The 17,496-nt window shown below is 40.5% G+C and overlaps 1 protein-coding gene across 1 annotated transcript in view; it reads right to left on the reverse strand.

The window, feature by feature from the left end:
- Positions 1 to 11,052: 11,052 nt before the first annotated feature.
- The window catches only part of LOC133567907 (uncharacterized), a 43,819-nt gene continuing 37,375 nt past the window's right edge, over positions 11,053 to 17,496 (reverse strand). The window contains exon 5 of the mRNA XM_061919523.1: positions 11,053 to 12,283. Within this exon, the coding sequence (XP_061775507.1) occupies positions 11,474 to 12,283 (810 nt within the window). The 3' untranslated portion in view covers positions 11,053 to 11,473. The remainder of the gene's footprint in view (positions 12,284 to 17,496) is intronic.

Below are 17,496 nucleotides of genomic sequence, written 5' to 3' on the forward strand. Positions count from 1 at the left end.
ATCATACTTTACGGAGTCAGGAGTCCTCAATTATATTTGTGTATGAAAAAAAACTATTTCCCGCAAGACCCAGGATAGCCCAGTGGTTAAGACTGCTGACTCAGATTAAATGATACTGGGTTCAAACCCCACTCTGATTCAAAGTATTTTGTTGTGCCTCATCATACTTTACTGAGCCAGGAGTCCTCAATTACATTTCTGATTGAGAAAAATATGTAATCCAAAAGCCCCAGGATAGCCCAGCGGTTAAGACTGCTGACTCAGAATAAACAGTACTGGGTTCAAACCCTACTCTAATTCATGCGCTTTTATTGTACTTCATCATACTTGACTGAGCCAGGAGTCCTTGATTACATATGAGTATGGAACACAATTGCTTATTCAGAAGACCCAGGATAGACCAGGGGTTAAGACTGCTGACTGGGAATTAAAGATCCTGGGTTCAAATCCCACTCTGGTCGATGGCATTTTGTTCTACCTCATCATACTTTACTGAGCCAGGAGTCCTCAGTTACATTTCTGAATGAAAACAAATATGGAATCCAAAGACCCAGGATATCCCAGTGGTTAAGACTGCTGACTCAGAATAAACAGTACTGGGTTCAAACCCCACTCTGATTCATGGTATTTTTTTGTACTTCATCATATTTTACTGAGCCAGGAGTCCTTGATTAAATATGAGTATGGAGCACAATTGCTTATTCAGAAGACCCAGGATAGACCAGGGGTAAGACTGCTGACTGGGAATTAAAGATACTGGGTTCAAATCCCCCCCTGGTCGATGGTATTTTGTTCTATCTCATAATACTTTACTGAGCCAGGAGTCCTCAATTATATTTGTGTAAGAAAAAAATCTATTCTCCTCAAGATCCAGGATAGCCTAGTGGTTAAGACTGTTGACTCAAGTCAAAGGGTGTGGGGTTTGAATCCTGCTTGATTTGAAATGTAATTTACAAGACTGGCTGGAGGCTTCAATGTGACATATATTGTGAACGTGTCACTTCTCCCATGTAATGTTAAAATAATTATTTAATTACATTTTTTTTTATCCAATTCCAATTAACCTATTTTATTTTAATCGTACCCAGGAGAGCTCATTAGTCAACGCTTTTTATTTATCCTATTCCCACCCACCTCAGGAGTTACACTCACTCACACACTCATTCTCACACACACACACACACACACTCATTCTCACACACTCACAGGTAACCCCTGAGGTGTCATCATTGACTATTTGACAATTTATTTTGGATTATTATTATCTTTAGTTTTGACTTAATTTTTCAACTATATGTTAGTCAAACAACTAGCACATAACATTACTCTGTGTGGGGGAGAAGAAACAGCCCACAATGTATGTCGTCTTGACGCTATACAGCCAAATTACTGATTCCATGAATGGGATTTGAACTCACTACTCCTGTATTAGGAGCCCACAGTGTTGACAATTGAGCTATCCTGGGTCCCGTTAACATTTGGTTTTCGCTCATATACAAATGTAATCAGTGAACTATGATCAGGCAAAACAAAGAACAAGAACTTCCCAGTTGTGGATTTGAACCCAGTAGTTCTGTGTGTGAGGCAGCAGTCTTAACTATTGAGCTATCCCAGGTCCCACTAAGACTAGTTTTTTTCTCATATACAAATGTAATCAGTGGACTATGATCAAGGCAAAACAATAAACTAGAGCCTCCTAACAATGGATTTGAACCCCGTAGTTCTGCCTGAGAGGCAGCAGTCTTAACCATTGAGCTATCCCGAGTCTTGCAGGAAGTGTAGTCTGGCTCATTCATTAATGGAATCGTGACATCTGTCCCAGTAAACTACGATTGAGGAGGAGCTCAATTTTGAACTGAAGTTACATATCAAACCAATTGGGATTCAAACCCAGTACCCCCGTATTTGAAGCTCACAGTGTTGACCATTGAGGTATCCTGGGTTCCATCAAGACATGATTTTCACTCATATACAAATGCAATCATTTAACAATGATAGAGATGAAACAAAAAACAAGACTTACCATCTTGTGGATTTGAACCCAGTAGTACCGTGTGAGAGGCAGCAGCCTTAACCATTGAGCAATTTGGGTTCTATTGCTCCATGATTTGTCTCAATATGACAATTTTACATACCTGTTGTTGAGTTGGTGGTGTGTGCCATGTCTCTCAGGTGTGACATACCTGTTGTTGGTGTGTGCCATGTCTCTCAGGTGTTACATACCTGTTGTTGGTGTGTGCCATGTGTCTCAGGTGTGACATACCTGTTGTTGGTGTGTGCCACGTCTCTCAGGTGTGACATACCTGTTGTTGGTGTGTGCCATGTCTCTCAGGTGTGACATACCTGTTGTTGGTGTGTGCCATGTCTCTCAGGTGTGACATACCTGTTGTTGGTGTGTGCCATGTCTCTCAGGTGTGACATACCTGTTGTTGGTGTGTGCCTTGTCTCTCAGGTGTGACATACCTGTTGTTGGTGTGTGCCATGTCTCTCAGGTGTGACATACCTGTTGTTGGTGTGTGCCATGTCTCTCAGGTGTGACATACCAGTTGTTGGTGTGTGCCATGTCTCTCAGGTGTGACATACCTGTTGTTGGTGTGTGCCATGTCTCTCAGGTGTGACATACCAGTTGTTGGTGTGTGCCATGTCTCTCAGGTGTGACATACCTGTTGTTGTCATACCTGCCAGTTTGTCTGCAGCAATAAACAAGTCATCAATTGAGTCCACAAGATGTTTGATGTTTATTCCTCTCATGTTGAAGTAGTTCCCATCTGCAGTTCGCCCACTGCGCTCTATCGCCACCATGTGGTCATACCTGCAACAACTTCATAGTTCTTTGAAACTATCGCCACCATGTGGTCATACCTGCAACAACTTCATAGTTCTTTGAAACTATCGCCACCATGTGGTCATACCTGCAACAACTTCATAGTTCTTTGAAACTATCACCACCATGTGGTCATACCTGCAACAACTTCATAGTTCTTTGAAACTATCGCCACCATGTGGTCATACCTGCAACAACTTCATAGTTCTTTGAAACTATCGCCACCATGTGGTCATACCTGCAACAACTTCATAGTTCTTTGAAACTATCGCCACCATGTGGTCATACCTGCAACAACTTCATAGTTCTTTGAAACTATATGTGATACATGACGTGTGATGTATGATGTGTGATATATGATGTGTGGCCAAATCAACTGTTTGGTACATTCTTAAAAAGAGAGATAACATTTGTGTCTGGAAAGAAATCTGCTCTTCTCAACACTAAGGATAGCTCGGTGTTTAAGACTGCTGACTCTGAATGAGAGGTCCATGGTTCAAATCCCCCTCTGGTTAATGGTATTTTGTTCTACCTCATTATACTTTACTGAGCCAGGAGTCCTTGATTATATATGAGTATGGGACACAATTACTTATTCAGAAGATCCAGGATAGACCAGGGGTTAAGACTGCTGACTCAGAATAAACAGTACTGGGTTCAAACCTCACTCTAATTCATGGTATTATGTTGTACTTCATCATACTTTACTGAGCCAGGAGTCCTTGATTACATATGAGTATGGAACACAATTGATAGTTCACAAGACCCAGGATAGACCAGGGGTTAAGACTGCTGACTGGGAGTTAAAGATAGTGGGTTCAAATCCCACTCTGGTCGATGTAATTTTTTTCTACCTCATTATACTTTACTGAGCCAGGAGTCCTCAATTATATTTGTGTATGAAAAAAATCTATTTCCCGCAAGACCCAGTATAGCCCAGTGGTTAAGACTTCTGACTCAGAATAAATGGTACTGGGTTCAAACCCCACTCTGATTAATGGTATTTTTTTGTGCCTCATCATACTTTACTGAGCCAGGAGTCCACAATTACATTTCTGAATGAAAAAAAATATAGACTCCAAAAGCCGCAGGATAGCCCAGTGGTTAAGACTGCTGACTCAGAATAAACAGTACTGGGTTCAAACCCCACTCTGAGTCATGGTATTTTGTCGTACTTCATCATACTTTACTGAGCCAGGAGTCCTTGGTTACATATGAGTATGGAACACAATTGCTTATTCAGAAGACCCAGGATAGGCCAGGGGTTAAGACTGCTGACTGGGAATTAAAGACACTGGGTTCAAATCCCACTCTGGTTGATGGAATTTTGTTCTATCTCATCATACTTTACTGAGTCAGGAGTCCTCAATTATATTTGTGTATGAATAAAATCTATTGCCTGCAAGACCCAGGATAGCCCAGTGGTTAAGACTGCTGACTCAAGTTAAAGGGTGTGGGGTTCGAATCCTGCTTGGGTTGACATGTAATTTAGAAGACCAGCTGGATGGTTCAAGGTGACATATATTGTGACTGTGTCACTTCTCCCATGTAATGTTAAAAAAGTTATTTAATTAACTTTTTTTTTATCCAATTCCAATTAACCTATTTTATTTTATTTGTACCCAGGAGAGCTCATTAGTCAACGCTCTTTATTATTAACTTCATACTCCTATTCCAACCCACCTCAGGAGCTACACTCACTCGCACACACACACACACACACACACACACACTCATTCTCACACACACACACAAACACACCCACAGGTAACCCCTGAGGTGTCATCATTGACTATGTGACAATTTATTTTGGATTATTATTATCTTTAGTGTTGACTTAATTTTTCAACTATATGTTAGTCAAACAAGTAGCACATAACATTACTCTGTGTGGGGGAGAAGAAACAGCCCACAATGTATGTCGTCTTGACGCCATACAGCCAAAATACTGATTCCATGTATGGGATTTGAACTCACTACCCATGTATTAGGAGCCCAAAGTGTTGACCATTGAGCTATCCTGGGTCCCGCTAACATTTGGTTTTCGCTCATATACAAATGTAATCAGTGAACTATGATCAGGCAAAACAAAGAACAAGAACTTCCCAGGTGTGGATTTGAACCCAGTAGTACTGCATGAGAGGCAGCAGTCTTAACCATTGAGCTATACTGGGTCTTCCTGTAAGTGTAGTCTGGCTCATTCATTAATGGAATCGTGTTGTGGCAGCAATGAGGTGTCGATGTGACGGCAACAGGCTGAGTTAGATTCGCCCAGGAGAGACCGCACCTTAAAGGCCTACTGAAAGCCACTACTAGCGACCACACAGTCTGATAGTTTATATATCAATGATGAAATATTAACATTGCAACACATGACAATACGGCCATTTTAGTTTACTAAATTGCAATTTTAAATTTTGCGCGAAGTATCCTGTTGAAAACGTCGGTATGACGCGTGACACCTCGGATTGTAGCAGACATTTTTTTCCAGCCCGATCCCAGCTATAAGTCGTCTGCTTTAATTGCATAATTACAAAGTATTCTGGACATCTGTGATACTGAATATTTTGCAATATTTGCGTCACATAACATGTCATCTTGCTTCTTTCTTTGCATTGATGATGTTTTTAAACCGCTTTCACTTCTTATTGACCTGCCCCCACTTGCAATGTGTCCTCTCCCTGTCCAGGCCTTCCATAGCGGGTCTACTGACGGATAGAAGTTACAAGTACTTTCTGTTAGAAATGGCAACTGCACAGGGTGCATGTGCATGTATGAGACTGTCTGCCCCACAACATAAGGATATAGAAAAAGAAGGAACTTAGGGTATTGACTACAATGGCGGACTCACTGGATGCTCTTCAGAGCTGACGTCACACCTGGTAAACAAGTCACACCTGGTAAACAAGTCACACCTGGTAAACAAGTCACACCTGGTAAACAAGACACACCTGGTAAACAAGTCACACCTGGTAAACAAGTCACACCTGGTAAACAAGACACACCTGATAAACAAGTCACACCTGGTAAACAAGTCACACCTGGTAAACAAGACACACCTGATAAACAAGTCACACCTAGTAAACAAGTCACACCTGGTAAACAAGTCACACCTGGTAAACAAGTCACACCTGGTAAACAAGACACACCTAGTAAACAAGTCACACCTGGTAAACAAGTCACACCTGGTAAACAAGACACACCTGATAAACAAGTCACACCTGGTAAACAAGTCACACCTGGTAAACAAGACACACCTGGTAAACAAGACACACCTGGTAAACAAGCCACACCTGGTAAACAAGTCACACCTGGTAAACAAGACACACCTGATAAACAAGTCACACCTGGTAAACAAGACACACCTAGTAAACAAGTCACACCTGGTAAACAAGACACACCTAGTAAACAAGTCACACCTGGTAAACAAGCCACACCTGGTAAACAAGTCACACCTGGTAAACAAGCCACACCTGGTAAACAAGTCACACCTGGTAAACAAGACACACCTGGTAAACAAGTCACACCTGGTAAACAAGACACACCTGGTAAACAAGTCACACCTGGTAAACAAGACACACCTGGTAAACAAGACACACCTGGTAAACAAGACACACCTGATAAACAAGTCACACCTGGTAAACAAGCCACGCCTAGTAAACAAGTCACACCTGGTAAACAAGCCACACCTGGTAAACAAGTCACACCTGGTAAACAAGACACACCTGATAAACAAGTCACACCTGGTAAACAAGACACACCTAGTAAACAAGTCACACCTGGTAAACAAGCCATACCTGGTAAACAAGCCATACCTGGTAAACAAGTCACACCTGGTAAACAAGACACACCTGGTAAACAAGTCACACCTGGTAAACAAGCCACACCTGGTAAACAAGTCACACCTGGTAAACAAGACACACCTGATAAACAAGTCACACCTGGTAAACAAGACACACCTGGTAAACAAGTCACACCTGGTAAACAAGTCACACCTGGTAAACAAGTCACACCTGGTAAACAAGCCACACCTGGTAAACAAGTCACACCTGGTAAACAAGTCACACCTGGTAAACAAGTCACACCTGGTAAAGAAGCCACAATTAGGGAAAATTGTAAACGGTTGGTTTGCAGGAAGGCCAGCTTGTAATATCTCCCCTGGTTGTTTCTGTGCAGAACCAAACACACACAACATGCACCAATGTTATGTCTGCATATTATGTCCCCTTTAAGACATGTGGAGTTACAAGTTGACTTGATCGCTGAGCTTTTGGTCAGATGTGTAAGTTCCTCCATACAGTAAGTACAGTAGCACCTCAATGTAGGAGATCAACTGTCACTGTACGACTAAACTGCTTGTGTGACAGAGCTGCTAACTCCAAACACTAAATGTCGCACATGGAAATCAATCACAGTTTTTATTTTAACAGTTTGACTTTGTTTTAAAAAGAGAAACAGACTTTTAGATAAGAAATATTGTACACAAACAATACAATAGATGTAGTACAAATAACACAATCAATACAATAGATGTACTACAAACAATACAATAGATGTACTACAAACAATACAAACAATACAATAGATGTAGTACAAACAATACAATAGATGTAGTACAAACAAAACAATAGATGTACTACAAACAATACAATAGATGTAGTACAGACAACACAAACAATACAATAGATGTAGTACAGACAACACAAACAATACAATAGATATAGTACAGACAACACAAACAATACAATAGATGTACTACAAACAATACAATAGATGTACTACAAACAACACAAACACTACAATAGATGTACTACAAACAACACAATAGATGTAGTACAGACAACACAAACAATACGATAGATGTACTACAAACAACACAAACATTACAATAGATGTACTACAAACAATACAATAGATGTACTACAAACAACACAAACAATACAATACATGTACTACAAACCACACAAACAACACAATAGATGTAGTACAGACAACACAAACAATACGATAGATGTACTACAAACGATACAATAGATGTACTACAAACAACACAAACAATACAATAGATGTAGTACAGACAACACAAACAATACGATAGATGTACTACAAACAATACAATAGATGTACTACAAACAACACAAACAATACAATAGATGTACTACAAACAATACAATAGATGTACTACAAACAACACAAACATTACAATAGATGTACTACAAACAATACAATAGATGTAGTACAAACAACACAAACACTACAATAGATGTACTACAAACAACTACAGCAGTTTTATAAAGAATGTAATAATAATAAACATCATTTACCTCGGAGAGTCTTCTTCTATGTTATCTCCTTCTCGCTGCTACTCTGTCAAATACAGCATCAGCAGCTTCTCCATATTTTTATAGATAAATGTCTGCAAGTTAGATATTATTTTAATGGTGTTAGTTTGAAGCATGTTGTAACAATTAGCTTTTCTCTGAAAGGACACTGGAGGACACAGTGTATCATTGTTAGTGGGTCTGGGTTCTGGTTCTGACCGTGGTAAATACATTTCTGTCAAGTAGTAAGTATTCATTAACTATGCTGCTTATTCATCTCTTACACACATTTATGTATTAAAAACCATGAAAAGAGCAGCAATGAAAACAAACAGAACACAAAATCTAACTTCCTCAAAAAGGAAAACATTTTGTGATGTTTAAAAATCTGCACAATGATTTATTGATTATTGATTAACTCCTGGCAGTTTTAGCACTCTAGAGCAGTGGTTGTCAACCTTTTTTCAGTGATGTACCCCCTGTGAACATGTTTTTCATTCAAGTACCCCCTAATCACAGCAAAGCACTTTGGGTTGAAAAAAAGAGGTAAAGAAGTAAAATACAGCACTATGTCATCAGTTTCTGATTTATTAAATTGTACAACAGTGCAAAATATTGCTCATTTGTAGTGGTCTTTCTTCAACTATTTGGAAAAAAGGATACAAAAATAATTAAAAACTTGTTGAAAAATAAACAAGTGATTCAAGTGTAAATGCAGATTTCTCCACATAGAAGTAATCATCAAGTTAAAGTGTCCTCTTTGGGGATTGTAATAGAGATCCATCTGGATTCATCAACTTACTTCTAAACATTTCTTCACAAAAAAAGAAATCTTTAACATCAAAATTTATGGAACATGTCCACAAAAATCTAGTTGTCAACACTGAATATTGCATTGTTGCATTTATTTTCACACTTTATGAACTTACATTCATATTTTGTTGAAGTATTATTCAATAAATATATTCATAAAGGATTTTTGAATTGTTATTTTTAGAATATTTTTAAAAAATCTCACGTACCCCTTGGCATACCTTCAAGTACCCCCAGGGGTACATGTACCCCCATTTGAGAACCACTGACCTAGTAGACTCAATGTGTAGAATTATATCTTTGATTCTTTCTTAAAATGTTACCTATTTAATAGATTGTATGTTTCATTTTATAATGTGTGTGTGTGTGTGTGTGTGTGTGTGCGTGCGTGTGTGTGTGTCTGAGTATATAATGAAAATTAAAAACTAATAACAAACAAAAGATTACAAAAATTACTGAAATCAGTCTTTCTTGAGTAAAATTGCCACTTTTATTATAATACCGCCAAAATTGTATGTTTTTTTTTTGTGAAATTCCAACAATTTTTTCACAACAAGCTTTTCTTATATTTACATATTATGTATATATTATTCATGTTGTCAATAAACATCTTTATATATCTAAAAGGGAATAAGCGGTAGAAAATGGATGGATGGATATATCTAAAAAGGCTGCTCCTAAAGAGGGAGGCTTTTGTCTCAGGTCCCCTGAAGGTCAGAAATACAAGTGTGTGTGTGTGTGTGTGTGTGTGCGTGTGTGTGTAAGCGCATATGTAAATATTGAAAATTAAAAACTAATTACAAACAAAAGATTACAAAAATTATTCAAATCAGTCTTTTTCTCATAAGGTGTCGACATTTTTCATATCAAATCAAGAACAATTTCTCATCTCATCTCTGTTTTTGAAACATTGCAATATTTTCTCGTAAAATTATAACATTTATAATGTAAAATAACTACTTTTTTTCATGCAAAATAGTGACATTTGTCATATTAAATTCTGACTTTTATTACAATATTGCATTTTTTTTGTTATTGTAAAATAGTGACATATTTAGAGTTAAATGATGACTTTTGTCAAGTAAAATTCTGATTATTATGATAATATTGTTAAAATGGTAAAGTTTTCTTATAAAATTGCGACTTTTGTCGGGTAAAATTCCGACTCCTTTTATAAAATTGCCAACATTTTATGCTTTTCTTGTAAAACTGTGACTGTTGAGTAAAATTCCAACTTTTATCATAATATTGCACAAATGTTCAGTTCTTTTTGTAAAATTTTTGACTTGCGTTGAGTAAAATTGCGACTTTTATTATAATACTGCCAATGTGAAATTCCAACATTTTTTTCACAATTTTTTACATTTGCATAGTATGTACATATTATTGTTGTCAATAAACATCTTTATATATCTAAAAAGGCTGCTCCTAAAGAGGGAGGCATTTTTCTCAGGTCCCCAGAAGGTCAGAAATACGTGTGTGTGTGTGTGTGTGTGTGTGTGTGCGTGCAGCAGTGAAAGTATGCACATGATAGAGAATAGAAAGGCACACACACACACACACACAAGTATTTGTAGAGAGAAAGACTCAGTAGAAATGAAACATTTACCATAACTTTGTAGACTTGCTTCCTTACTTCCTTTGTGTCGTCTCCTTCCTCCTTGATCCGCCGACCAAACACGGTCTGACTTCATGGTGCAGAAGTTGTGTTGTGGTGAAAGTCAGCTCAAAATGAGACGGCTCTTAAAAACAACTGTTGTGTGGTAAGGAGGCCTTCCTTTGCGTCCCACCACTCCGCCTCTCAAAATGAACCTTTTGAAGGCAGACAAAAGTTGGCTTGATAAAAAGTGTCTTCACAGCAGAATCCTTGCAAGATGTCGACCAAACAACCATCACTACATGTTGTGTCTTTGGAAAATGGAAACAAAAATCATGATACCACCCCTTAATTGTAAATTGTAAATTGTACAACCTTTGACTGGGCGCAGTGTCACCAACAGTGTCACCAACGACACCCCTCAGGGATACATTGTGGGCATCTACAGCGATGCACTCTCACCTATTTTCTGCAGTAAGAGCCTCCTGAGTTTCAACTCCGTTTTTTTTTTGTATCGGTCTTTTTATTGAAAAATGAAAATGGCAAAAATTCCCACAGAAAATCACAGTTTGAGCTACAATGTCAAAGTGTCAAATCTACACGCTACGCCAAGAAAAACAAGGTGTGACTTGTGACTGTGAGGGGTGATGTTTACAGCAGGTACTTACCTATTTAAATAGGTAGGTAAGTCTACAGTAGGTACTTACCTATTTAAATAGGTACAGTAAGTCTACAGTAGTTATATCCTATTTAAATAGGTATGTAGAGTAAGTTTATAGTAGGTAAATATCTATTTAAATAGGTATGTAGAATAAGTTTACAGCAGGTACATACCTATTTAAATAGGTACGGTAAGTGTACAGTAGATAAATACCTATTTAAATAGGTATGTAGAGTAGAGCACAGAGGAAAAAGGTGCTAATCGCTGTCAGACCAGTCCAGCTCCATCATGTCCAAGGCGGCGGAGGCCATGTTGATTTTGGAGCCGTGTCGCACGCTGCAGCTCTTCACAGAGTTCTGATTGGACGAGGCCCGCATGCTCACCTGCACCCCCGAGTGGCCCCCCATGTCGCTCCTGTGACCCCTCACCCCCAGCTCGCTCCTGACCTTCACCACCCCCAGGTCTCCCAGGTCCCCCATGTCCATGTGGTCCATGTCCAAGGACAGCCGCTCCCCCAAGCTGCCGTAGAGACCCTGAAACATGCTTGGAAGCCTCCCTGCTTCCAGGCCGCCCTCCTCCGCCTCCTCCGCCTCTTTCTGGCCCTCGGCCTCTGCGAAGCCCCCCGAGTATCCTCTGAGGATGGTGGTCACCCTGCTCCTCTGCACGCCCCCTCCCTCCACCTCCCCTCCCTCCCACGTCCTCTCCTCTCGCTCCATCCTGCCCCCCGGGAAGCTCCTGAGCGTCACCTGCACACGTCCTCCCTCCACGCTCCCGCCCTCGTCCCGCTGGGCCCAACCTTTCTCCTCCAGGGTGCCCTCCTCCTCCTCCTCCTCCTCCTCTCCCAACCGCCCCTGCAGGCCTCGCAGCATGACGTGCAGCCGCCCGCCATCCAGAGAGCCCGCCCCCCTCTCCAGGACCGCGCTGCTCCCGCGCTCGCTGTCGCCGTTGCTGAGGGTGCGGAGGAGGCAGCTGACCCCCGCACTGCTGACCCCCGCGCTGTTGGAGTCTTGAGAGTGCGAGCGGAAGAAAGAAGAACCCGAGGAGCCGATGGAGAGCGGTGTGAAGAACTGCCAGACAGAGAGAAATGTGATGTGACACGAGAAAATGTGGATGAGAGAAGGTTGGGATAGGACAGTGTTGTATGTGACAGGACAGTGTTGTATGTGCCAGGACAGTGTTGTATGTGACAGGACAGTGTTGTATGTGACAGGACAGTGTTGTATGTGACAGGACAGTGTTGTATGTGACAGGACAGTGTTGTATGTGACAGGACAGTGTTGTATGTGACAGGACAGTGTTGTATGTGACAGGACAGTGTTGTATGTGACAGGACAGTGTTGTATGTGACAGGACAGTGTTGTATGTGACAGGACAGTGTTGTATGTGACAGGACAGTGTTGTATGTGACAGTACAGTGTTGTATGTGACAGGACAGTGTTGTATGTGACAGGACAGTGTTGTATGTGACAGGACAGTGTTGTATGTGATAGGACAGTGTTGTATGTGATAGGACAGTGTTGTATGTGATAGGACAGTGTATGTGATAGGACAGTGTTGTATGTGATAGGACAGTGTTGTATGTGATAGGACAGTGTTGTATGTGATAGGACAGTGTTGTATGTGATAGGACAGTGTTGTATGTGATAGGACAGTGTTGTATGTGATAGGACAGTGTTGTATGTGATAGGACAGTGTTGTATGTGATAGGACAGTGTTGTATGTGACAGGACAGTGTTGTATGTGATAGGACAGTGTTGTATGTGATAGGACAGTGTTGTATGTGATAGGACAGTGTTGTATGTGATAGGACAGTGTATGTGATAGGACAGTGTATGTGATAGGACAGTGTTGTATGTGATAGGACAGTGTTGTATGTGATAGGACAGTGTATGTGATAGGACAGTGTTGTATGTGATAGGACAGTGTATGTGATAGGACAGTGTTGTATGTGATAGGACAGTGTTGTATGTGATAGGACAGTGTTGTATGTGATAGGACAGTGTTGTATGTGATAGGACAGTGTTGTATGTGACAGGACAGTGTTGTATGTGATAGGACAGTGTTGTATGTGACAGGACAGTGTTGTATGTGATAGGACAGTGTTGTATGTGATAGGACAGTGTTGTATGTGATAGGACAGTGTATGTGATAGGACAGTGTTGTATGTGATAGGACAGTGTATGTGATAGGACAGTGTTGTATGTGATAGGACAGTGTTGTATGTGATAGGACAGTGTTGTATGTGATAGGACAGTGTTGTATGTGATAGGACAGTGTTGTATGTGATAGGACAGTGTTGTATGTGATAGGACAGTGTTGTATGTGACAGGACAGTGTTGTATGTGATAGGACAGTGTTGTATGTGATAGGACAGTGTTGTATGTGATAGGACAGTGTTGTATGTGATAGGACAGTGTTGTATGTGATAGGACAGTGTTGTATGTGATAGGACAGTGTTGTATGTGACAGGACAGTGTTGTATGTGACAGGACAGTGTTGTATGTGACAGGACAGTGTTGTATGTGACAGGACAGTGTTGTATGTGATAGGACAGTGTTGTATGTGATAGGACAGTGTTGTATGTGATAGGACAGTGTTGTATGTGATAGGACAGTGTATGTGATAGGACAGTGTTGTATGTGATAGGACAGTGTTGTATGTGATAGGACAGTGTTGTATGTGATAGGACAGTGTTGTATGTGATAGGACAGTGTATGTGATAGGACAGTGTTGTATGTGATAGGACAGTGTATGTGATAGGACAGTGTTGTATGTGATAGGACAGTGTTGTATGTGATAGGACAGTGTTGTATGTGATAGGACAGTGTATGTGATAGGACAGTGTTGTATGTGATAGGACAGTGTATGTGATAGGACAGTGTTGTATGTGATAGGACAGTGTTGTATGTGATAGGACAGTGTTGTATGTGATAGGACAGTGTTGTATGTGATAGGACAGTGTTGTATGTGACAGGACAGTGTTGTATGTGACAGGACAGTGTTGTATGTGACAGGACAGTGTTGTATGTGACAGGACAGTGTTGTATGTGATAGGACAGTGTTGTATGTGATAGGACAGTGTTGTATGTGATAGGACAGTGTATGTGATAGGACAGTGTTGTATGTGATAGGACAGTGTATGTGATAGGACAGTGTTGTATGTGATAGGACAGTGTTGTATGTGATAGGACAGTGTTGTATGTGATAGGACAGTGTTGTATGTGACAGGACAGTGTTGTATGTGATAGGACAGTGTTGTATGTGATAGGACAGTGTTGTATGTGATAGGACAGTGTTGTATGTGATAGGACAGTGTTGTATGTGACAGGACAGTGTTGTATGTGACAGGACAGTGTTGTATGTGACAGGACAGTGTTGTATGTGATAGGACAGTGTTGTATGTGATAGGACAGTGTTGTATGTGATAGGACAGTGTTGTATGTGATAGGACAGTGTTGTATGTGATAGGACAGTGTTGTATGTGATAGGACAGTGTTGTATGTGATAGGACAGTGTTGTATGTGATAGGACAGTGTTGTATGTGACAGGACAGTGTTGTATGTGACAGGACAGTGTTGTATGTGATAGGACAGTGTTGTATGTGACAGGACAGTGTTGTATGTGATAGGACAGTGTTGTATGTGATAGGACAGTGTTGTATGTGATAGGACAGTGTTGTATGTGATAGGACAGTGTTGTATGTGATAGGACAGTGTATGTGATAGGACAGTGTTGTATGTGATAGGACAGTGTTGTATGTGATAGGACAGTGTTGTATGTGACAGGACAGTGTTGTATGTGCCAGGACAGTGTTGTATGTGACAGGACAGTGTTGTATGTGACAGGACAGTGTTGTATGTGACAGGACAGTGTTGTATGTGACAGGACAGTGTTGTATGTGACAGGACAGTGTTGTATGTGACAGGACAGTGTTGTATGTGACAGGACAGTGTTGTATGTGACAGGACAGTGTTGTATGTGACAGGACAGTGTTGTATGTGACAGGACAGTGTTGTATGTGACAGGACAGTGTTGTATGTGACAGGACAGTGTTGTATGTGACAGGACAGTGTTGTATGTGACAGGACAGTGTTGTATGTGATAGGACAGTGTTGTATGTGACAGGACAGTGTTGTATGTGACAGGACAGTGTTGTATGTGACAGGACAGTGTTGTATGTGATAGGACAGTGTTGTATGTGATAGGACAGTGTTGTATGTGATAGGACAGTGTTGTATGTGATAGGACAGTGTATGTGATAGGACAGTGTTGTATGTGATAGGACAGTGTTGTATGTGATAGGACAGTGTTGTATGTGATAGGACAGTGTTGTATGTGATAGGACAGTGTTGTATGTGATAGGACAGTGTTGTATGTGATAGGACAGTGTTGTATGTGACAGGACAGTGTTGTATGTGACAGGACAGTGTTGTATGTGATAGGACAGTGTTGTATGTGATAGGACAGTGTTGTATGTGATAGGACAGTGTTGTATGTGATAGGACAGTGTATGTGATAGGACAGTGTATGTGATAGGACAGTGTTGTATGTGATAGGACAGTGTTGTATGTGATAGGACAGTGTATGTGTTAGGACAGTGTTGTATGTGATAGGACAGTGTATGTGATAGGACAGTGTTGTATGTGATAGGACAGTGTTGTATGTGATAGGACAGTGTTGTATGTGATAGGACAGTGTTGTATGTGATAGGACAGTGTTGTATGTGACAGGACAGTGTTGTATGTGATAGGACAGTGTTGTATGTGACAGGACAGTGTTGTATGTGATAGGACAGTGTTGTATGTGATAGGACAGTGTTGTATGTGATAGGACAGTGTATGTGATAGGACAGTGTTGTATGTGATAGGACAGTGTATGTGATAGGACAGTGTTGTATGTGATAGGACAGTGTTGTATGTGATAGGACAGTGTTGTATGTGATAGGACAGTGTTGTATGTGATAGGACAGTGTTGTATGTGATAGGACAGTGTTGTATGTGACAGGACAGTGTTGTATGTGACAGGACAGTGTTGTATGTGATAGGACAGTGTTGTATGTGATAGGACAGTGTATGTGATAGGACAGTGTTGTATGTGATAGGACAGTGTTGTATGTGATAGGACAGTGTTGTATGTGATAGGACAGTGTTGTATGTGATAGGACAGTGTTGTATGTGATAGGACAGTGTTGTATGTGACAGGACAGTGTTGTATGTGACAGGACAGTGTTGTATGTGACAGGACAGTGTTGTATGTGATAGGACAGTGTTGTATGTGATAGGACAGTGTTGTATGTGATAGGACAGTGTTGTATGTGATAGGACAGTGTATGTGATAGGACAGTGTTGTATGTGATAGGACAGTGTTGTATGTGATAGGACAGTGTTGTATGTGATAGGACAGTGTTGTATGTGATAGGACAGTGTATGTGATAGGACAGTGTTGTATGTGATAGGACAGTGTATGTGATAGGACAGTGTTGTATGTGATAGGACAGTGTTGTATGTGATAGGACAGTGTTGTATGTGATAGGACAGTGTATGTGATAGGACAGTGTTGTATGTGATAGGACAGTGTATGTGATAGGACAGTGTTGTATGTGATAGGACAGTGTTGTATGTGATAGGACAGTGTTGTATGTGACAGGACAGTGTTGTATGTGACAGGACAGTGTTGTATGTGACAGGACAGTGTTGTATGTGACAGGACAGTGTTGTATGTGATAGGACAGTGTTGTATGTGATAGGACAGTGTTGTATGTGATAGGACAGTGTATGTGATAGGACAGTGTTGTATGTGATAGGACATTGTATGTGATAGGACAGTGTTGTATGTGATAGGACAGTGTTGTATGTGATAGGACAGTGTTGTATGTGATAGGACAGTGTTGTATGTGATAGGACAGTGTTGTATGTGATAGGACAGTGTTGTATGTGACAGGACAGTGTTGTATGTGACAGGACAGTGTTGTATGTGATAGGACAGTGTTGTATGTGATAGGACAGTGTTGTATGTGATAGGACAGTGTTGTATGTGATAGGACAGTGTTGTATGTGATAGGACAGTGTTGTATGTGATAGGACAGTGTTGTATGTGATAGGACAGTGTTGTATGTGACAGGACAGTGTTGTATGTGATAGGACAGTGTTGTATGTGACAGGACAGTGTTGTATGTGATAGGACAGTGTTGTATGTGATAGGACAGTGTTGTATGTGATAGGACAGTGTTGTATGTGATAGGACAGTGTATGTGATAGGACAGTGTTGTATGTGATAGGAC

Source organism: Nerophis ophidion, linkage group LG14 (genome assembly GCF_033978795.1).
Source record: "Nerophis ophidion isolate RoL-2023_Sa linkage group LG14, RoL_Noph_v1.0, whole genome shotgun sequence".
In the NCBI taxonomy this organism is placed as follows: Eukaryota; Metazoa; Chordata; class Actinopteri; order Syngnathiformes; family Syngnathidae; genus Nerophis; species Nerophis ophidion.